Source organism: Oncorhynchus clarkii, chromosome 7 (genome assembly GCF_045791955.1).
Source record: "Oncorhynchus clarkii lewisi isolate Uvic-CL-2024 chromosome 7, UVic_Ocla_1.0, whole genome shotgun sequence".
Taxonomy (NCBI): Eukaryota; Metazoa; Chordata; class Actinopteri; order Salmoniformes; family Salmonidae; genus Oncorhynchus; species Oncorhynchus clarkii.
Window position 1 is genome coordinate 84,784,604 of NC_092153.1, and position 25,170 is coordinate 84,809,773.

Genomic DNA, 25,170 nt, shown 5'->3' on the forward strand with positions numbered 1-25,170 from the left:
AACTCACTAAAAGTGGCAGTAGTTATTACTTTTTCAAGAGAGGCGTTATGCCTCTCTTGAAAAAGCCAAACCTTGACCCAGAAAATATTTAAAAAAACAAAAAATCAGCCTATATCGAATCTCCCATTCCTCTCAAAATGTTTTGAAAAATCTGTTGCGCAGCAACTCACTGCCTTCAAGAAGACAAACAATGTATACGAAATGCTTCAGTCTGGTTTTAGACCCCATCATAGCACTGAGACAGCACTCGTGAAGGTGGTAAATTACCTTTTAACGGCATCAGACCAAGGCTCTGCATCTGTCGTCGTGCTCCTAGACCTTAGAGTTGCTTTTGATACCATTGATCACCACATTATTTTAGAGAGATTGGAAATCCAAATTGGTCAACACGGACAAGTTCTGGCCTGGTTCAGATCTTATCTGATGGAAAGATATCAGTTTGTCTCTGTGGATGGTTTGTCCTCTGACAAATCAATTATAAGTTTCGGTGTTCATCAAGGTTCCGTTTTAGGACCACTATTGTTTTCACTATATATTTTACCTCTTGGTGATGTCATTCAGAAACATAAGGTTAACTTTCACTGCTATGCAGATGACACACATCTGTACATTTCGATGAAACATGGTGAAGCCCCAAAATTGCCCTCCCTGGAAGCCTGTGTTTCAGACATAAGGAAGTGGATGGCTGCAAACTTTCTACTTTTAAACTCGGAGAAAACAGAGATGCTTGTTCTAGGTCCCAAGAAAGAAAGAGATCTTCTGTTAAATTTGGCAATAAATATTGATGGTTGTTCAGTCGTCTCAAATAAAACTGAAGGACCTCGGCGTTACTCTGGACCCTGAGCTCTCTTTTGACGGACATATCAAGACTATTTCTAGGACAGCTTTTTTCCATCTAGGTAACGTTGCAAAAATCAGAAACTTTCTATCCAAAAATGCAGAAAAATGGATCCATGTGTTGTCACTTCTAGGTTAGCCTACTGCAATGCTCTACTTTCCGGCTACCCGGATAAAGCACTAAATAAACTTCAGTTAGTGCTAAATACGGCTGCTAGAATCCTGACTAGAACCAAAAAAATTGATCATATTACTCCAGTGCTAGCCTCTCTACACTGGCTTCCTGTTAAGGCAAGGGCTGATTTCAAGGTTTTACTGCTAATTGCTCCTACCTATCTCACCGATCTGGTCCTGCCGTACATACCTACACGTACGCTACGGTCACAAGACGCAGGCCTCCTTACTGTCCTTAGAATATCTTTGCAAACAGCTGGAGGCAGGGCTTTCTCCTATAGAGCTCCATTTTTATGGAATGGTCTGCCTATCAATGTGAGACGCAGACTTTATTGAAGACTTATCTCTTCAGTAGATTCTATAATTGAGTCTGGCCCAGGGGTGTGAAGGTAAATGGAAAGGCACTGGAGCGACGAACCGCTGTCTCTGCCTGGCCGGTTCCCTCTCTGCCTCTGACCCTATTACGGGGGCTGAGTCACTGGCTTACTGGTGCTCTTCCATTTCGTCCCTAGGAGGGGTGCGTCACTTGAGTGGGTTGAGTCACTGATGTGATCTTCCTGTCCGGGTTGGCGCCCCCCCCCCTTGGGTTTGTGCCGTGGGGGAGATCTTCATGTGCTATACTCGGCCTTGCAAACCCACAGTTTCATCCGCTGTCTCGGTGGCTGGTCTCAGACAATCCCGCAGGTGAAGAAGCCGGATGTGCAGGTCCTGAGTTGGTGTGGTTACACATGGTTTGCGGTTGTGAAGCCAGTTAGACACACTGCCAAATTCTCTAAAACAAAGTTGGCGGTGGCTTATGGTAGAGAAATTAACATGAAATTCTCACAACAGCTCTGGTGGACATTCCTGCAGTCAGAATGCCAATTGCATGCTCCCTCAAAATTTGAGACATCTGTGGCATTGTGTTTTTGTGACAAAACAACACATTTTAGAGTGGCCTTTTATTGTCCCCAGCACAAGTGGACAATGATTATGTAATGATTATGCTGTTTAACCAGCTTCTTGATATGCCACACCTGTCAGGTGGTTGGATTATCTTGGCAAAGGGATAAATGCTCACTAACAGGGATGGAAACAAATGTGTTCACAAAATCTGAGAGAAATACTATGTTTGTGCGTCTGGAACATTTCTGGGATCTTTTATTTCAGCTCATGAAACACGATGTTTGCGTGTATATTTTTTGGTCAGGGTAAATAAACATCTAAGAAAATGATCCCGAAGGCCTGTTGGCGTAAGGAGTTTTATAATTCATAATATAATTCATAATTTGAGCATTTATTTATTAATTGTGAATCAACATTAGGAATATTTCAACCCCACAAACACACCCTTGTTAAAAAGACAACTAAATTATAGAATAGGTAGCATATATTTTAATAATAATAATAATAATAATAATAATAATAATAATAACAATAATAATAATTCATTTTAAAAAGTGTTGTTATTTGATTGCAAACTTGCGGGAAACTATGTCATTATGGACATTTTCTGCAGCCATTTTGAAAAGTTACTTTAGAACTGTAAACTGTACCTGCCGGACAGATGAGGGTGACACTGCAAAGGTCGTTGGGGTAACGGGCAGCGTACACTCCAGCAACGTTTCCTCCCATGGAGGTGCCCACGAGATGGAAGGGCCTCTTGGTCAGACGGACACTCTCTACGAACTGGACACACACAGAGGGGACACAGAGACATGTACTGTAATACAGCATGAAAACATACCAGTAGCAGTTCACAGCAGCCGCTAAGGAAGAAATCATTGTTTTAATACTTTAATAGGTAATTACAACAGTCTGTATCTGAGAGCACTATGCCATTTCATTATATACAGAATATATATACAGTGCCTTGCGAAAGTATTCGGCCCCCTTGAACTTTGCAACCTTTTGCCACATTTCAGGCTTCAAACATAAAGATATAAAACTGTATTTTTTTGTGAAGAATCAACAACAAGTGGGACACAATCATGAAGTGGAACGACATTTATTGGATATTTCAAACTTTTTTAACAAATCAAAAACTGAAAAATTGGGCGTGCAAAATTATTCAGCCCCTTTACTTTCAGTGCAGCAAACTCTCTCCAGAAGTTCAGTGAGGATCTCTGAATGATCCAATGTTGACCTAAATGACTAATGATGATAAATACAATCCACCTGTGTGTAATCAAGTCTCCGTATAAATGCACCTGCACTGTGATAGTCTCAGAGGTCCGTTAAAAGCGCAGAGAGCATCATGAAGAACAAGGAACACACCAGGCAGGTCCGAGATACTGTTGTGAAGAAGTTTAAAGCCGGATTTGGATACAAAAAGATTTCCTAAGCTTTAAACATCCCAAGGAGCACTGTGCAAGCGATAATATTGAAATGGAAGGAGTATCAGACCACTGCAAATCTACCAAGACCTGGCCGTCCCTCTAAACTTTCAGCTCATACAAGGAGAAGACTGATCAGAGATGCAGCCAAGAGGCCCATGATCACTCTGGATGAACTGCAGAGATCTACAGCTGAGGTGGGAGACTCTGTCCATAGGACAACAATCAGTCGTATATTGCACAAATCTGGCCTTTATGGAAGAGTGGCAAGAAGAAAGCCATTTCTTAAAGATATTCATAAAAAGTGTTGGTTAAAGTTTGCCACAAGCCACCTGGGAGACACACCAAACATGTGGAAGAAGGTGCTCTGGTCAGATGAAACCAAAATTGAACTTTTTGGCAACAATGCAAAACGTTATGTTTGGCGTAAAAGCAACACAGCTCATCACCCTGAACACACCATCCCCACTGTCAAACATGGTGGTGGCAGCATCAAGGTTTGGGCCTGCTTTTCTTCAGCAGGGACAGGGAATATGGTTAAAATTGATGGGAAGATGGATGGAGCCAAATACAGGACCATTCTGGAAGAAAACCTGATGGAGTCTGCAAAAGACCTGAGACTGGGACGGAGATTTGTCTTCCAACAAGACAATGATCCAAAACATAAAACAAAATCTACAATGGAATGGTTCAAAAATAAACATATCCAGGTGTTAGAATGGCCAAGTCAAAGTCCAGACCTGAATCCAATCGAGAATCTGTGGAAAGAACTGAAAACTGCTGTTCACAAATGCTCCCCATCCAACCTCACTGAGCTCGAGCTGTTTTGCAAGGAGGAATGGGAAAAAATGTCAGTCTCTCGATGTGCAAAACTGATAGAGACATACCCCAAGCGACTTACAGCTGTAATCGCAGCAAAAGGTGGCGCTACAAAGTATTAACTTAAGGGGGCTGAATAATTTTGCACGCCCAATTTTTCAGTTTTTGATTTGTTAAAACAGTTTGAAATATCCAATAAATGTCGTTCCACTTCATGATTGTGTCCCACTTGTTGTTGATTCTTCACAAAAAAATACAGTTTTATATCTTTATGTTTGAAGCCTGAAATGTGGCAAAAGGTCGCAAAGTTCAAGGGGGCCGAATACTTTCGCAAGGCACTGTATTTAGGGCGGCAGGAAGCCTAGTGGTTAGAGCGTTGGGCCAGTAACCGAAAAGGTTGCAAGTTCATATCCCCGAGCTGACAAGGTAAATATCTGTTGTTCTGCCCCCTGAACAGACAGTTAACCCACTGTTCCTAGGCCGTCATTGAACATAGGAATTTGTTCGTAACTGACTTGCCTGGTTAAATAAAGATAAAATAAAATACAAAAATAAATATATATATACACAGTATAAGATAATAAGTTCCCATTTCCCCCAAAACATTTATCTTTATGTATCAGTATGTTTGAATTCACCCATATGATTTGGCTCTGAATTGCTGTCATTTTTTCATAATATTGAAAATGTAACCAAGCTTTTATGGATTAAGAAATAATGCAGTAACGAAGTAATGTGACAAGACATTATTTGTATAAAAGTAAATATTTTGAAAAATAAAAAGTGATTTGGACTTTTTCTAAGATTTTACATGAGATCCAACTCATATTTACATATAGTTTGAATCCATGAGGCTTTCAGGGATTGATTCAAAGCTTCAATGTTCTTTATATTCAGCCCTCCATTGTCATGCGTATTATAGATGTATTTCTGTTCGTTTCTGGTAAACTGAAAGATCTAAAGATGTAAAGACTGCAGAAATGGGGAAGTGACAAGAAGAGACAGACGAACTGAGAGACCATGAATGTGTTTATCAACCACACTCTAACAAAGACAAACCCTTATCTTTCCACTGCAATAGTCTTTCGTCAATCCTCAACTAAATGGAATGTACAGTGCATTCGGAAAGTATTCAGACCACTTGACTTTTTCAACATTTTGTTACGTTACAGCCTCATTCTAAAATGCATTAAATCGTTTTTCCCCCCCTCATCAATCTACACACAATACCCCAGAATGACATCACAATACCCCATAATGACATCACAATACCCCATAATGACATCACAATACCCCATAATGACATCACAATACCCCATAATGACATCACAATACCCCACAATGAAAAAGAAAAAAAACAGCCTTTTAGAAATTCTTGCAAATATATTAAAAATAAATAAAAAAGGAAATATCACATTTACTCAGTACTTTGTTGAAGCCCCTTTGTCAGTGATTACAGCCTCGAGTCTTCTTGGGTATGACACTACAAGCTTGGCACACCTGTATTTGGAGAGTTTCTCACATTCTTCTCTACAAATCCTCTCAAGCTCTGTCAGGTTGGATGGGGAGTGTCGCTGCACAGCTATTTTCAGGTCTCTCTGGAGATGTTCAATCGGGTTCGAGTCCAGGCTCTGGCTGGGCCACTCAAGGACATTGAGAGACTTTTCGCAAAGCCACTCCTATGTTCTCTTGGCTGTGTGGTTAGGGTCGTTGTCCTGTTGGAAGGTGAACCTTCGCCCCAGTCTGAGGTCCTGAGCAATCTGGAGCAGGTTTTCATCAAGGATCTCTCTGTACTTTGCTCCATTCATCTTTCTTCGACCCTGACTAGCCTCCCGGTCCCTGCCGCTGAAAAACATCCCCACAGCATGATGCTGCCACCACCATGCTTCACCGTAGGGATGGTGCCAGGTTTCATCTAGACATGACGCTTGGCATTCAGGCTAAAGAGTTCAATCTTGGTTTCGTCAGACCAGAGAATCTTGTTTCTCATGGTCTGAGTCCTTTAGGTGCCTTTTGGCAAACTCCAAGTGGGCTGTCATGTGCCTTTTACTGAGGAGTGGCTTCCGTCTGGCCACTCTACCATTAAGGCCTGATTGGTGGAGTGCTGCAGAGATGGTTGTCCTTCTGGAAGGTTCTCCCATCTCCACAGATGAACTCTGGAGCTCTGTCAGAGTGACCATCAGGTTCTTGGTCACCTCTCTGACCAAGGCCCTTCTCCCCGATTGCTCAGTTTGGCCGGGCGGCCAGCTCTAGGAAGAGTCTTGGTGGTTCCAAACTTCTTCAATTTAAGAATGATGGAGGCCACTGTGTTCTTGGGGACCTTAAATGCTACAGCAATGTTTTGGTACCCTTCCCCAGATCTGTGCCTCGACACAACCCTGTCTCAGGGCTCTATAGACAATTCCTTGGACCTCATGGTTTGGTTTTTGCTCTGACATGCACGGTCAACTGTAACCTTATAAAGATAAATGCGTGCCTTTCCAAATCATGACCAATCAGTTGAATTTACCAAAGGTGGACTCCAATCAAGTTTTAGAAACATCTCAATGATGATCAATGGGAACAGGATGCACCTGAGGTCAATTTCAAGTCTCATAGCAACGGGTCTGAATACTTATGTAAATAAGGTATTTGTTTATTTATTTGATCTGAATACTTATGGGGTATTGTGTGTATATCGGTGAGGAAAAAATATAATTTAATTTAACATTTTAGAATTAGTGTGTAATGTAACAAAAAAAGTTAAGGGGTCTGAGTACTTTCCGATTGGTACGCAACATGGCAAAAGTTAGTTGGACCTTCCTTAGGGAACCCGCTCTGAAAATGGAACATTTCTCATCATTTTCGCCGGGACCCATGTTGTCCAAAAAGTTATACTTTTGATTTATCTGTCAAATAAAAAAAAATCCCCCCCCCAAAAAAAGTCTTCATGATCATCCAGGTGCTTTCAGGTGCTTTTTGGAAAACTTGAGTTAACTTTTTGGACTTCATGGGTCCCATTATGTGTGGTGAAAATCAAACCCTGCATTCCACAGTAAGAACCTCATACCAATGGTCAGCATGGTAGTGTGATGGTTTTGGGGATGCTTTTCTGCATCAGGACCTGGACGACTTGCATTAATTTTGCTCTGTATCAAAGAATTCTACAGGAGAATGTCTGGCCATCTGTCTGTGAACTGAAGCTAAAACGCAGCTGGGTCACGCAGCGAGACAATGATCCAAAATACATAATCAAGTCTACATGAAAATGGTTTTGGAATGGCCTAGTCAAAGTCCAGACCTAATCCAATTTGAGATGTTGTGGCAGGGCCTGAAACGAGCAGTTCACGCTTGAAAACCCACAAATGACCCCGTTCTGCATGGAAGAGTGGGCCAAAATTCCTCCACAGCGGTGTGAGAGACTGATCATCAACTACAGGAAGTGTTTGGTTGGAGTCATTGCAGCTAAAGGTGGCACAACCAGTTGTTGAGTGTAAGGGGGGCAATTACATTTTCACACTTGGGAATTGGTGGTTTTATAACTTTGTTAATGAAGTAAAAATATGTTTTGTTATTTGTAAACTATTAGGTTTTGGTTGAAGATCTGATTGGCAAAAAAATGGCGCTGAAGAACATGCCTGACGTTTTACATTCTTTTACCAATTGTGCTGTTTTGTATTTTTTTTTGCATAACTCATTTTTTAACTTATTGTGTACATAATGTGGCTGCTACCATCTCTGATGACTGAGAAACACTTCTGGACATCAAAAAAGCCACTACTCAACACGGACTGGAAGAAATGTTTTCCTTTAACGAGTCCGACGAGAAGGATATCCTATACTGGAACATTAAAAACTGTATTGAATCTTATTGTTTCACCGAGACGTGGCTGAAAGAAGAAACAGACAATATAGAGCTGGCAGGATGTTCCATGCACTTAAAGAACAGAGACGCTACCTCTGTTAAGACGAGGGGTGGAGGTCTTTTTGTCAATAACAGCTGGTGCACGATGTCTGATATTAAAGAAGTCTCAAGGTATTGCTCGCCTGAGGTAGAGTACCTTATGATAAGCTATAGACCACACTATCTACCAAGAGAGTTCTCATCTGTATTATTCGTAGCCGTCTATTTACCACCACAAAGTGAAGCTGGCACTAAGACAGCACTCAACCAACTCTATAAGGCCATAAGCAAACAAGAAAATGCTCATCCACAAGCGGCGCTCCTAGTGGCCGGGGACTTTAATGCAGGCAAACTTAAATCAGTTTCACTAAATTTTTACCAGCATGTCACATGTGCAACCACGGGGGGAAAAAAATCCAAGACCAACTTTACTCCACGAACAGAGATGCATACAAAGCTCTCCCCCGCCCTCCTTACAAGCAACAACTAAAGCAGGAAGTACCAGTGACTCGCTCAATACGGAAGTGGTCAGATGACGCGGATGCTACACTACAGGACTGCTAGCACAGACTGGAATATGTTCCGGGATTCATCCAATGGCTATCTGAAGATGTTTTTTTACATTTTTTTTATTTGACCTTTATTTAACCAGGAAGACAAGTTCTCATTTACCACTGTGACCTGGCCAAGATAAAGCAAAGCAGTGCGACACAAACAACAACACAGAGTTACACATGGAGTAATCAAACAAGCCAATAACACAATAAACAAGTCAATAACACAAAATAAAAAATGAAGTCTATATACAGTTTGTGCAAATGGCATGAGGAGGTAAGGCAATAAATGGGCCATAGTAGAGAAGTAATTGCAATTTAGCAAATTGACACTGCTGTGATAGATGTGCAGATGATGATGTGCAAGTAGAAATACTGGTGTGCAAAAGAGCAGAAAAGTAAATAAAAACAACATGGGGATGAGGTAGGTAGTTGACTGGATGGGGTATTTACAGATGGGCTATGTACAGCTGCAGCGATCGGTAAGCTGCTCAGATAGCTTTTGTTTGAAGTTAGTGAGGGAAATATAAGTCTCCAACTTCAACGATTTTTGCAATTCGTTCCTGTCATTGGCAGCAGAGAACTGGAAGGAAAGGCGGCCAAAGCAGGTGTTGGCTTTGGGGATGACCAGTGACATATACCTGCTGGAGCGCGTGCTATGGGTGGGTGTTGCTATGGTGACCAGTGAGCTGAGATAAGGCAGAGCTTCACCTTGCAAAGACTAAAAGATGACCTTGAATCAGTGGGTTTGGCAACGAATATGTAGCGAGGGCCAGCCAACGAGAGCATACAGGTCGCAGTGGTGGATAGTATATGGGGCTTTGGTGACAAAATGGCACTGTGATAGACTGCATCCAATTTGCTGAGTAGAGTGTTGGAGGCTATTTTGTAAATGACATCGCCGAAGTCGAGGATCGGTGGGATAGTCAGTTTTACGAGGGTATGTTTGGCGGAGTGAGTGAAGGAGGCTTTGTTGCGAAATAGGAAGCCGATTCTAGATTTAATTTTGGTTTGGAGATTTTTAATATGAGTCTGGACTGAGAAATTACAGTCTAGCCAGACACCTAGGTATCTGTAGTTGTCCACATATTCTAAGTCGGAACCGTCCAGAGTAGTGATGCTAGTCGGGCGGGCGGGTAGCGAACGGTTGAAAAGCATGCATTTAGTTTTACTAGATTTTAAGAGCAGTTAGAGGCCACAGAAGGAGTGTTGTAGGGCATTGAAGCTCACCTGGAGGGTTGTTAACACAGTGTCCAAAAAAGGGCCAGAAATATACAGAATGGTGTCGTCTGCGTAGAGGTGGATCAGAGACTCACCAGCAGCAAGAGCGACATCATTGATGTATACAGAGAAATGAGTCGGCCCGAGAACTGAACCCTGTGGTGCCCCCATAGAGACTGCCAGAGGTCCGGACAACAGGCCCTCCAATTTGACCCACTGAACTCTATCTGAGAAGTAGTTGGTGAACCAGGCGAGGCAGTCATTTGAGAAACCAAGGCTGTTGAGTCTGCCGATAAGAAAAAGGTGATTGACAGAGTCGAAAGCCTTGGCCAGGTACTTACTATGACTGAGATATGTGGTTGTCTCACCTAGCTAAAGAGTTTCTGCTAAATGACTCAATTGTAAATGTAAAATGTGACTTTGGTACAGTAACAGTATACGGTGTTTACAGTGGTGTAACGTGACAGAGAGCTTACAGAAGAAAAATGAATGTAATCAATCAATCAATCAACCTGTCGTATCCTCTTGACTTGTCCCTCTATGGAATAGTCTCTGGCATCGGTGCGGCTGGTGCCCTCGTGTCCGGGCATGTCAATGCACAGCAGGTGCTGGTGCTTGGGCAGGAACTACAGGGAGACAAACAGCACAGTTAACACCTCAACCACACTGTCTATAGACTGCAAATAGACTCCATACAGCACAGTTAACACCTCAACCACACTGTCTATCGACTGCAAATAGACTCCATACAGCACAGTTAACACCTCAACCACACTGTCTATCTACTACAGATAGACATACAGACATACAGCACAGTACATCACAGCACAGTACAAGGCACATCACAGTTAAAAACGAAAAACATTACTTGAGTCTACATATCCTGTCTACTTTATCCATTAATTATCCTTATCCTGTTATTACACTACTAACAACATTGTATTAGCGCGTTACATTATTTAGTAGGTATTAATATTGTTACAGTAGTAATTACATCGTTACAGGATTTAGTAGGTATTAACATTGTTATAGTAGTAATTACATCTTTACATTATTTAGTAGGTATTAATATTGTTACAGTAGTAATTACATAGTTACATTATTTATTTAGTAGGTATTAACATCGTTACAAAGGTATAACAGCAATCAGTCAGATGCTATGGTCTGGTCAGAACCTGGCTATGGAATGCAGGGGGGAGACTGGTCAGAACCTGGCTATGGAATGCAGAGGGGAGACTGGTCAGAACCTGGCTATGGAATGCAGGGGGGAGACTGGTCAGAACCTGGCTATGGACCTGGCTATGGAATGCAGGGGGGAGACTGGTCAGAACCTGGCTATGGAATGCAGGGGGGAGACTGGTCAGAACCTGGCTATGGAATGCAGGGGGGAGACTGGTCAGAACCTGGCTATGGACCTGGCTATGGAATGCAGGGGGGAGACTGGTCAGAACCTGGCTATGGAATGCAGGGGGGAGACTGGTCAGAACCTGGCTATGGAATGCAGGGGGGAGACTGGTCAGAACCTGGCTATGGAATGCAGGGGGGAGACTGGTCAGAACCTGGCTATGGAATGCAGGGGGGAGACTGGTCAGAACCTGGCTATGGAATGCAGGGGGGAGACTGGTCAGAACCTGGCTATGGAATGCAGGGGGGAGACTGGTCAGAACCTGGTTCTGGGATGCAGTGGGGAGACTGGTCAGAACCTGCCTATGGACCTGGTTCTGGGATGCAGGGGGAGACTGGTCAGAACCTGGCTATGGGATGCAGGGGGAGACTGGTCAGAACCTGGCTATGGGATGCAGGGGGAGACTGGTCAGAACCTGGCTATGGAATGCAGGGGGGAGACTGGTCAGAACCTGGTTCTGGGATGCAGGGGGGAGACTGGTCAGAACCTGCCTATGGACCTGGTTCTGGGATGCAGGGGGAGACTGGTCAGAACCTGGCTATGGGATGCAGGGGGAGACTGGCCAGAACCTGGCTATGGCATGCAGAGGGAGACTGGTCAGAACCTGGCTATGGGATGCAGGGGGAGACTGGTCAGGACCTGGCTATGGAATGCACGAGGGAGACTGGTCAGGACCTGGCTATGGAATGCAGGGGGAGACTGGTCAGGACCTGGCTATGGAATGCAGGGGGGAGACTGGTCAGAACCTGGCTATGGAATGCAGGGGGAGACTGGCCAGAACCTGGTTCTGGGATGCAGGGGGGAGACTGGTCAGAACCTGGTTCTGGGATGCAGGGGGGAGACAGGCCAGAACCTGGTTCTGGGATGCAGGGGGGAAAGTGTGAGGGTAAAGCGAAACGACAAATTCAAAGACAGACTACTTTTCAATACTTCAGGGCCGAGAGAGACAATGTCGTTTTACTTTTCAGCTCAATACTAATTGTTTTCAATTTCGTAAAGCAGTTTGTGTTTCTTAACCAGACAACGCTAAATAGTAGACTGGTGACTGATGGTTACGGGAAAGAAATTAGTCGCTTGATCGATGTGTAGCCTATGATCGGAGGCGGAGCCAGCCTGTCCACAACTCAGCGCTTGCTTCACCGCAGAGAAGAAGGCAGTCGTTTTACGTGCCCCCAACCGATTGTGTTTTTTAGTTCGTTTATTTGCATTGTTTGTAACTTATTTTTGTACTTATTTTGTACATAATGTTTTCCGCTACCGTCTCTTATGACCGAAATTAACTTCTGGACATCAGGACTGCGATTACTCAACACGGACTGGCAGAATCCTTTTTTTCCTTTAACGAGTCTGACGAGCCGGACGTGAATGATATACTGCTTTCTCGGGAACAAGCCCAGATCGCCGTGATTTGCGTGAAGAGGTGGAGAAAAAGGGGCCAGAGGGCAGGCTGCCTTCTGAGAATTCATAGGCGATCAAATAAACCCCCACTTCCTTCCATTCTGCTGGCAAACGTGCAATCTTTGGAGAATAAAATAGATGACCTACGGGGAAGATTAAATTACCAACATGACATTCAAAACTGATATCTTATGCTTCACGGAGACGTGGCTGAACGACGACACTATCAACATGCAGCTGGCTGTTTATATGCTGTACCGGCAGGATAGAACAGCCGTGTCTGGTAAGACAAGGGGCGGCGGGCTATGTATTTTTGTAAATAACAGCTGGTGCACGATATCTAAGGAAGTCTCGAGCTATTGTTCGCCTGAGGTAGAGTATCTTATGATAAGCTGTAGACCACACTATCTACCTAGAGAGTTTATCTGTATTTTTCATAATTCTCATCTCTATCCCTCCTGATTCCTGCTTACAAGCAAAAATTAAAGCAGGAAGCACCAGTGACGAGATCAATAAAAAAGTGGTCAGATGAAGCAGATGCTAAGCTGTTTTGCACAGACTGGAATATGTTCCGGGGTTCCTCCGATGGCATTGAGGAGTACACCACATCAGTCATCGGCTTCATCAATAAGTGTATCGATGATGTCGTCCCCACAGTGACCGTACGTACATACCCCAACCAGAAGCCATGGATTACAGGCAACATCCGGACTGAGCTAAAGGCTAGAGCTGCTGCTTTCAAGGAGTGGGACTCTAACCCGGAAACTTATAAGAAAGTTTGACGAACCATCAAACAGGCAAAGCGTCAATACAGGACTCGATTCGTACTACACCGGCTCCGACGCTTGTTGGATGTGGCAGGGCTTGCAAACCATTACAGATAAAAAAGGGAAGCACAGCCGAAAGCAGCCCATTGACATGAGCCTACCAGACGAGCTAAACTACTTCTATGCTCGACTCGAGGCAAATAACACTGAAACATGCATGAGAGGACCAGCTGTTCCGGAAGACTGTGTGATCACGCTCTCCACAGCCGATGTGAGTAAGACCTTAAAACAGGTCAACATTCACAAGGCCGCAGAGCCAGACAAATTACCAGGACATGCGCTGACCAACTGGCAAGTGTCTTCACTGACATGTTCAACATCTCCCTGTCCAAGTCTGTAATACCAACATGTTTTAAGAAGAACACCATAGTGCCTGTGCCCAAGAACATTAAGGTAGCCTGCCTAAATAACTACCGACCAGTAGCACTCACGTCTGTAGCCATGAAGTGCTTTGAAAGGCTGGTGATGGCTCACATCAACACCATTATCACAGAAACCCTAGACACATTCCAATTTGCATACCACCCAAACAGATCCACAGATGATGCAATCTCTATTGCACTCCACACTGCCCTTTCCCACATGGACAAAAGAAACACCTATGTGAGAATGGTATTCATTGAATAGAGCTCAGCGTTCAACACCATAGTGCCCTCAAAGCTTCCTGACAGGCCTCACCCAAGGGGTAAGGGTAGGTAACAACACATCTGCCACGCTGATCCCCAACACAGGGGCCCCGAAGGGGTGCGTGCTCAGTCCCCTCCTGCACTCCCTGTTCACTCATGACTGCACGGCCAGGAACGACTCCAACACCATCATTTAGTTTGCCGATGACACAACGGTGGTAAGCCTGATCACCGACAACAACGAGACAACCTATAGGGAGGAAGTCAGAGACCTGGTTGTGTGGTGCCAGGACAACAACCACTCCCTCAACGTGATCAAGACAAAAAGGAGATGATTGTGGACTACAGGACCGAGCACGCCCCCATTCTCATCGACGGGGCTGCAGAGGAGCAGGTTGAGAGCTTCAAGTTCCTTGGTTTCCACATCACCAACATACTAACATGGTCCAAGCACACCAAGACAGTTGTGAAGAGGGCACGACAAAGCCTATTCCCCCTCAGGAGACTGAAAAGATTTGGCATGGCTCCTGAGCTGCAACATCGAGTGCATTCTGACGTATTGCATCACTGCCTGGTATGGCAACTGCTCGGCCTCCGACCGCGAGGCACTACAGAGGGTAGTGTGTACGGCCCAGTACATCACTGGGGCCAACCTTCCTGCCATCGAGGACCTCTACACCAGGCGGTTTCAGAGGAAGGCCCTAAAAATTGTCAAAGATTCCAACCACCCCAGTCATTCATAGACTGTTCTCTCTGCTACAGCGTGGCAAGCGGTAGCGGAGCGTCAAGTCTAAGTCCAAGAGGCTTCTAAACAGCTTCTAACCCCAAGCCATAAAACTCCTGAACATCTAATCAAATGGCTACCCAGACTATTTGCATTGTCCCCCTCTTTTACACTGCTGCTACTCTCTGTTGTTATCATCTATGCAGTCACTTTAATAACTCTACCTACATGTACATATTACCTCAACTAACCGGTGCACCGCACATTGACTCTGTACCGGTACCCCCTGTATATAGCCTCCACATTGACTCTGTATTGGTACCCCCCTGTATATAGTCTCCACATTGACTCTGTACTGGTACCCCCTGTATATAGCCTCCACATTGACTCTCTACCGGTACCCCTGTATATAGCCTCCACATTGACTCTGTACCGGTACCCCCTGTATATAGCCTCCACATTGACTCTGTACCGGTACCCCCTGTATATAGCCTCCACATTGACTCTGTACCGGTACCCCCTGTATATAGCCTCCACATTGACTCTGTACCGGTACCCCCTGTATATAGCCTCCACATTGACTCTGTACCGGTACCCCCTGTATATAGTCTCCACATTGACTCTGTACCGGTACCCCCTGTATATAGCCTCCACATTGACTCTGTACCGGTACCCCCTGTATATAGCCTCCACATTGACTCTGTACCGGTACCCCCTGTATATAGCCTCCACATTGACTCTGTACTGGTACCCCCTGTATATAGCCTCCACATTGACTCTGTACCAGTACCCCCTGTATATAGCCTCCACATTGACTCTGTACCGGTACCCCCTGTATATAGCCTCCACATTTACTCTGTACCGGTACCCCCTGTATATAGTCTCGCTATTGCTATTTTACTGCTGCTCTTTAATTACTTGTTACTTTTATTTGTTATTCTTATCAGTATTTTTTTTTAACTGCATTGTTGTTTAGGGGCTCGTAAGTAAGCATTTCAATATACGGTTGTATTCTGTTGTATGTGACTAATAACATTTTATTTGATGACCAGCTGATCAAATCAAATTTGATTTGTCACGTGGGCTGATGTGGGGCGGATGACGTAGGCTGCATGTGTCATTGTGGCGTGTCCTTCCCACTGCTAGCTACAGAACCCTTGCTGCTCAGCACACCCAATATTCTGCTTATCACAGTGACCAATCCAGTCCAAAAACAAGTCACGAGAAGGCCAGTCCGAGTCACCAATTGTCAAGAAGGCAAGTCATGAAAATCTGGACTCGAGGCCGAGTCCTGGACACAAGTACTACAACACTGCTGTTTACTATGTTACTGTATGGTCTGATGTACTGTGATACTGTTTACTGTGATACTGTATGGTCTGATGTACTGTTTACTATGGTACTGTATGGTCTGATGTACTGTGATACTGTTTACTATGATACTGTATGGTCTGATGTACTATGATACTGTATGGTCTGATGTACTATGGTACTGTTTACTATGGTACTGTATGGTCTGATGTACTGTTTACTATGATACTGTATGGTCTGATGTACTGTTTACTATGGTACTGTATGGTCTGATGTACTATGGTACTGTTTACTGTTATACTGTATGGTCTGATGTACTGTTTACTATGGTACTGTATGGTCTGATGTACTGTTTACTATGGTACTGTATGGTCTGATGTACTGTTTACTATGGTACTGTATGGTCTGATGTACTGTTTACTATGGTACTGTATGGTCTGATGTACTGTGATACTGTATGGTCTGATGTACTATGATACTGTATGGTCTGATGTACTGTTTACTATGGTACTGTATGGTCTGATGTACTGTGATACTGTTTACTATGATACTGTATGGTCTGATGTACTATGATACTGTATGGTCTGATGTACTGTTTACTATGGTACTGTATGGTCTGATGTACTGTTTACTATGGTACTGTATGGTCTGATGTACTGTTTACTATGGTACTGTATGGTCTGATGTACTGTTTACTATGGTACTGTATGGTCTGATGTACTGTTTACTATGGTACTGTATGGTCTGATGTACTGTTTACTATGGTACTGTATGGTCTGATGTACTGTGATACTGTATGATCTGATGTACTGTGATACTGTATGGTCTGATGTACTGTGATACTGTATGGTCTGATGTACTGTGATACTGTATGGTCTGATGTACTGTGATACTGTATGGTCTGATGTACTGTTTACTATGGTACTGTATGGTCTGATGTACTGTTTACTATGGTACTGTATGGTCTGGTGTACTGTTTACTATGGTACTGTATGGTCTGATGTACTGTGATACTGTATGGTCTGATGTACTGTGATACTGTATGGTCTGATGTACTGTTTACTATGATACTGTATGGTCTGATGTACTGTGAAACTGTATGGTCTGATGTACTGTTTACTATGGTACTGTATGGTCTGATGTACTGTTTACTATGGTACTGTATGGTCTGATGTACTGTTTACTATGGTACTGTATGGTCTGATGTACTGTTTACTATGGTACTGTATGGTCTGATGTACTGTGATACTGTATGGTCTGATGTACTGTGATACTGTATGGTCTGATGTACTGTTTACTATGGTACTGTATGGTCTGATGTACTGTTTACTATGATACTGTATGGTCTGATGTACTGTGATACTGTTTACTATGGTACTGTATGGTCTGATGTACTGTGATACTGTTTACTATGATAATGTATGGTCTGGTGTACTGTGGTACTGTTTACTGTGATACTGTATGGTCTGATGTACTGTTTACTATGATACTGTATGGTCTGATGTACTGTTTACTATGGTACTGTATGGTCTGATGTACTATGGTACTGTTTACTGTGATACTGTATGGTCTGATGTACTGTGATACTGTTTACTGTGATACTGTATGGTCTGATGTACTGTGATACTGTTTACTATGATACTGTATGGTCTGATGTACTATGGACTGTTTACTATGGTACTGTATGGTCTGATGTACTGTTTAATATGATACTGTATGGTCTGATGTACTGTTTACTATGGTACTGTATGGTCTGATGTACTATGGTACTGTTTACTGTGATACTGTATGGTCTGATGTACAGTTTACTATGGTACTGTATGGTCTGATGTACTGTTTACTATGGTACTGTATGGTCTGATGTACTGCTTACTATGGTACTGTATGGTCTGATGTACTGTTTACTATGGTACTGTATGGTCTGATGTACTGTGATACTGTATGGTCTGATGTACTATGATACTGTATGGTCTGATGTACTGTTTACTATGGTACTGTATGGTCTGATGTACTGTGATACTGTATGGTCTGATGTACTATGATACTGTATGGTCTGATGTACTGTTTACTATGGTACTGTATGGTCTGATGTACTGTTTACTATGGTACTGTATGGTCTGATGTACTATGGTACTGTGTACTATGATACTGTATGGTCTGATGTACTGTTTACTATGGTACTGTATGGTCTGATGTACTGTTTACTATGGTACTGTATGGTCTGATGTACTGTTTACTATGGTACTGTATGGTCTGATGTACTGTTTACTATGGTACTGTATGGTCTGATGTACTGTTTACTATGGTACTGTATGGTCTGATGTACTGTTTACTATGGTACTGTATGGTCTGATGTACTGTTTACTATGGTACTGTATGGTCTGGTGTACTGTTTACTATGGTACTGTATGGTCTGATGTACTGTGATACTGTATGGTCTGATGTACTGTTTACTATGATACTGTATGGTCTGATGTACTGTGATACTGTATGGTCTGATGTACTGTTTACTATGGTACTGTATGGTCTGATGTACTGTTTACTATGGTACTGTATGGTCTGATGTGCTGTTTACTATGGTACTGTATGGTCTGATGTACTGTTTACTATGGTACTGTATGGTCTGATGTACTGTTTACTATGGTACAGTATGGTCTGATGTACTGTGATACTGTTTACTGTGATACTGTATGGTCTGATGCACTGTGATACTGTTTACTATGATACTGTATGGTCTGATGTACTATGATACTGTATGGTCTGATGTACTATGGTACTGTTTACTATGGTACTGTATGGTCTGATGTACTGTTTACTATGATACTGTATGGTCTGATGTACTGTTTACTATGGTACTGTATGGTCTGATGTACTATGGTACTGTTTACTGTGATACTGTATGGTCTGATGTACTGTTTACTATGGTACTGTATGGTCTGATGTACTGTTTACTATGGTACTGTATGGTCTGATGTACTGCTTACTTTGGTACTGTATGGTCTGATGTACTGTTTACTATGGTACTGTATGGTCTGATGTACTGTGATACTGTATGGTCTGATGTACTATGATACTGTATGGTCTGATGTACTGTTTACTATGGTACTGTATGGTCTGATGTACTGTGATACTGTATGGTCTGATGTACTATGATACTGTATGGTCTGATGTACTGTTTACTATGGTACTGTATGGTCTGATGTACTATGGTACTGTGTACTATGATACTGTATGGTCTGATGTACTGTTTACTATGGTACTGTATGGTCTGATGTACTGTTTACTATGGTACTGTATGGTCTGATGTACTGTTTACTATGGTACTGTATGGTCTGATGTACTGTTTACTATGGTACTGTATGGTCTGATGTACTGTTTACTATGGTACTGTATGGTCTGATCTACTGTGATACTGTATGGTCTGATGTACTGTTTACTATGGTACTGTATGGTCTGATGTACTATGGTACTGTTTACTGTGATACTGTATGGTCTGATGTACTGTGATACTGTTTACTGTGATACTGTATGGTCTGATGTACTGTGATACTGTTTACTATGATACTGTATGGTCTGATGTACTATGATACTGTATGGTCTGATGTACTATGGTACTGTTTACTATGGTACTGTATGGTCTGATGTACTGTTTACTATGATACTGTATGGTCTGATGTACTGTTTACTATGGTACTGTATGGTCTGATGTACTGTTTACTATGGTACTGTATGGTCTGATGTACTGTTTACTATGGTACTGTATGGTCTGATGTACTGTTTACTATGGTACTGTATGGTCTGATGTACTGTTTACTATGGTACTGTATGGTCTGATGTACTGTTTACTATGGTACTGTATGGTCTGATGTACTGTTTACTATGATACTGTATGGTCTGATGTACTGTTTACTATGGTACTGTATGGTCTGATGTACTATGGTACTGTTTACTGTGATACTGTATGGTCTGATGTACTGTTTACTATGGTACTGTATGGTCTGATGTACTGTTTACTATGGTACTGTATGGTCTGATGTACTGTTTACTATGGTACTGTATGGTCTGATGTACTGTTTACTATGGTACTGTATGGTCTGATGTACTGTTTACTATGGTACTGTATGGTCTGATGTACTGTTTACTATGGTACTGTATGGTCTGGTGTACTGTTTACTATGGTACTGTATGGTCTGATGTACTGTGATACTGTATGGTCTGATGTACTGTTTACTATGATACTGTATGGTCTGATGTACTGTGATACTGTATGGTCTGATGTACTGTTTACTATGGTACTGTATGGTCTGATGTACTGTTTACTATGGTACTGTATGGTCTGATGTGCTGTTTACTATGGTACTGTATGGTCTGATGTACTGTTTACTATGGTACTGTATGGTCTGATGTACTGTTTACTATGGTACAGTATGGTCTGATGTACTGTGATACTGTTTACTGTGATACTGTATGGTCTGATGTACTGTGATACTGTTTACTATGATACTGTATGGTCTGATGTACTATGATACTGTATGGTCTGATGTACTATGGTACTGTTTACTATGGTACTGTATGGTCTGATGTACTGTTTACTATGATACTGTATGGTCTGATGTACTGTTTACTATGGTACTGTATGGTCTGATGTACTGTTTACTATGGTACTGTATGGTCTGATGTACTGCTTACTATGGTACTGTATGGTCTGATGTACTGTTTACTATGGTACTGTATGGTCTGATGTACTGTGATACTGTATGGTCTGATGTACTATGATACTGTATGGTCTGATGTACTGTTTACTATGGTACTGTATGGTCTGATGTACTGTGATACTGTATGGTCTGATGTACTATGATACTGTATGGTCTGATGTACTGTTTACTATGGTACTGTATGGTCTGATGTACTGTTTACTATGGTACTGTATGGTCTGATGTACTATGGTACTGTGTACTATGATACTGTATGGTCTGATGTACTGTTTACTATGGTACTGTATGGTCTGATGTACTGTTTACTATGGTACTGTATGGTCTGATGTACTGTTTACTATGGTACTGTATGGTCTGATGTACTGTTTACTATGGTACTGTATGGTCTGATGTACTGTTTACTATGGTACTGTATGGTCTGATCTACTGTGATACTGTATGGTCTGATGTACTGTTTACTATGGTACTGTATGGTCTGATGTACTATGGTACTGTTTACTGTGATACTGTATGGTCTGATGTACTGTGATACTGTTTACTGTGATACTGTATGGTCTGATGTACTGTGATACTGTTTACTATGATACTGTATGGTCTGATGTACTATGATACTGTATGGTCTGATGTACTATGGTACTGTTTACTATGGTACTGTATGGTCTGATGTACTGTTTACTATGATACTGTATGGTCTGATGTACTGTTTACTATGGTACTGTATGGTCTGATGTACTATGGTACTGTTTACTGTGATACTGTATGGTCTGATGTACTGTTTACTATGGTACTGTATGGTCTGATGTACTGTTTACTATGGTACTGTATGGTCTGATGTACTGCTTACTATGGTACTGTATGGTCTGATGTACTGTTTACTATGGTACTGTATGGTCTGATGTACTGTGATACTGTATGGTCTGATGTACTATGATACTGTATGGTCTGATGTACTGTTTACTATGGTACTGTATGGTCTGATGTACTGTGATACTGTATGGTCTGATGTACTATGATACTGTATGGTCTGATGTACTGTTTACTATGGTACTGTATGGTCTGATGTACTGTTTACTATGGTACTGTATGGTCTGATGTACTATGGTACTGTGTACTATGATACTGTATGGTCTGATGTACTGTTTACTATGGTACTGTATGGTCTGATGTACTGTTTACTATGGTACTGTATGGTCTGATGTACTGTTTACTATGGTACTGTATGGTCTGATGTACTGTTTACTATGGTACTGTATGGTCTGATGTACTGTTTACTATGGTACTGTATGGTCTGATGTACTGTGATACTGTATGGTCTGATGTACTGTGATACTGTATGGTCTGATGTACTGTTTACTATGGTACTGTATGGTCTGATGTACTGTTTACTATGGTACTGTATGGTCTGATGTACTGTTTACTATGGTACTGTATGGTCTGGTGTACTGTTTACTATGGTACTGTATGGTCTGATGTACTGTTTACTATGATACTGTATGGTCTGATGTACTGTGATACTGTATGGTCTGATGTACTGTTTACTATGGTACTGTATGGTCTGATGTACTGTTTACTATGGTACTGTATGGTCTGATGTACTGTTTACTATGGTACTGTATGGTCTGATGTACTGTTTACTATGGTACTGTATGGTCTGATGTACTGTTTACTATGGTACTGTATGGTCTGATGTACTGTTTACTATGGTACTGTATGGTCTGGTGTACTGTTTACTATGGTACTGTATGGTCTGATGTACTGTGATACTGTATGGTCTGATGTACTGTTTACTATGATACTGTATGGTCTGATGTACTGTGATACTGTATGGTCTGATGTACTGTTTACTATGGTACTGTATGGTCTGATGTACTGTTTACTATGGTACTGTATGGTCTGATGTGCTGTTTACTATGGTACTGTATGGTCTGATGTACTGTTTACTATGGTACTGTATGGTCTGATGTACTGTTTACTATGGTACAGTATGGTCTGATGTACTGTGATACTGTTTACTGTGATACTGTATGGTCTGATGTACTGTGATACTGTTTACTATGATACTGTATGGTCTGATGTACTATGATACTGTATGGTCTGATGTACTATGGTACTGTTTACTATGGTACTGTATGGTCTGATGTACTGTTTACTATGATACTGTATGGTCTGATGTACTGTTTACTATGGTACTGTATGGTCTGATGTACTGTTTACTATGGTACTGTATGGTCTGATGTACTGCTTACTATGGTACTGTATGGTCTGATGTACTGTTTACTATGGTACTGTATGGTCTGATGTACTGTGATACTGTATGGTCTGATGTACTATGATACTGTATGGTCTGATGTACTGTTTACTATGGTACTGTATGGTCTGATGTACTGTGATACTGTATGGTCTGATGTACTATGATACTGTATGGTCTGATGTACTGTTTACTATGGTACTGTATGGTCTGATGTACTGTTTACTATGGTACTGTATGGTCTGATGTACTATGGTACTGTGTACTATGATACTGTATGGTCTGATGTACTGTTTACTATGGTACTGTATGGTCTGATGTACTGTTTACTATGGTACTGTATGGTCTGATGTACTGTTTACTATGGTACTGTATGGTCTGATGTACTGTTTACTATGGTACTGTATGGTCTGATCTACTGTGATACTGTATGGTCTGATGTACTGTTTACTATGGTACTGTATGGTCTGATGTACTATGGTACTGTTTACTGTGATACTGTATGGTCTGATGTACTGTGATACTGTTTACTGTGATACTGTATGGTCTGATGTACTGTGATACTGTTTACTATGATACTGTATGGTCTGATGTACTATGATACTGTATGGTCTGATGTACTATGGTACTGTTTACTATGGTACTGTATGGTCTGATGTACTGTTTACTATGATACTGTATGGTCTGATGTACTGTTTACTATGGTACTGTATGGTCTGATGTACTATGGTACTGTTTACTGTGATACTGTATGGTCTGATGTACTGTTTACTATGGTACTGTATGGTCTGATGTACTGTTTACTATGGTACTGTATGGTCTGATGTACTGCTTACTATGGTACTGTATGGTCTGATGTACTGTTTACTATGGTACTGTATGGTCTGATGTACTGTGATACTGTATGGTCTGATGTACTATGATACTGTATGGTCTGATGTACTGTTTACTATGGTACTGTATGGTCTGATGTACTGTGATACTGTATGGTCTGATGTACTATGATACTGTATGGTCTGATGTACTGTTTACTATGGTACTGTATGGTCTGATGTACTGTTTACTATGGTACTGTATGGTCTGATGTACTATGGTACTGTGTACTATGATACTGTATGGTCTGATGTACTGTTTACTATGGTACTGTATGGTCTGATGTACTGTTTACTATGGTACTGTATGGTCTGATGTACTGTTTACTATGGTACTGTATGGTCTGATGTACTGTTTACTATGGTACTGTATGGTCTGATGTACTGTTTACTATGGTACTGTATGGTCTGATGTACTGTGATACTGTATGGTCTGATGTACTGTGATACTGTATGGTCTGATGTACTGTTTACTATGGTACTGTATGGTCTGATGTACTGTTTACTATGGTACTGTATGGTCTGATGTACTGTTTACTATGGTACTGTATGGTCTGGTGTACTGTTTACTATGGTTCTGTATGGTCTGATGTACTGTGATACTGTATGGTCTGATGTACTGTTTACTATGATACTGTATGGTCTGATGTACTGTGATACTGTATGGTCTGATGTACTGTTTACTATGGTACTGTATGGTCTGATGTACTGTTTACTATGGTACTGTATGTTCTGATGTACTGTTTACTATGGTACTGTATGGTCTGATGTACTGTTTACTATGGTACAGTATGGTCTGATGTACTGTGATACTGTTTACTGTGATACTGTATGGTCTGATGTACTGTGATACTGTTTACTATGGTACTGTATGGTCTGATGTACTGTTTACTATGATACTTTATGGTCTGATGTACTGTTTACTATGGTACTGTATGGTCTGATGTACTATGGTACTGTTTACTGTGATACTGTATGGTCTGATGTACTGTTTACTATGGTACTGTATGGTCTGATGTACTGTTTACTATGGTACTGTATGGTCTGATGTACTGCTTACTATGGTACTGTATGGTCTGATGTACTGTTTACTATGGTACTGTATGGTCTGATGTACTGTGATACTGTATGGTCTGATGTACTATGATACTGTATGGTCTGATGTACTGTTTACTATGGTACTGTATGGTCTGATGTACTGTGATACTGTATGGTCTGATGTACTGTGATACTGTATGGTC

At 41.8% G+C, this 25,170-nt stretch overlaps 1 protein-coding gene across 9 annotated transcripts in view; it reads right to left on the reverse strand.

Annotated features, from left to right (window-relative positions):
* LOC139413942 (abhydrolase domain containing 6, acylglycerol lipase a) overlaps positions 1-25,170 on the reverse strand; it is a 57,094-nt gene that overhangs the window by 7,012 nt on the left and 24,912 nt on the right. For all 9 annotated transcript variants that reach the window (XR_011634850.1, XR_011634854.1, XR_011634855.1 and 6 more), the window contains exons 4-5: positions 10,316-10,429; positions 2,547-2,679 (exon numbers count right to left, since the gene is read on the reverse strand). Coding sequence is in view for 2 of the 9 variants with exons in the window: in XM_071161830.1 (XP_071017931.1) it covers positions 2,547-2,679; positions 10,316-10,429 (247 nt within the window). In the remaining 7 variants the exon portion in view is untranslated. The remainder of the gene's footprint in view (positions 1-2,546; positions 2,680-10,315; positions 10,430-25,170) is intronic.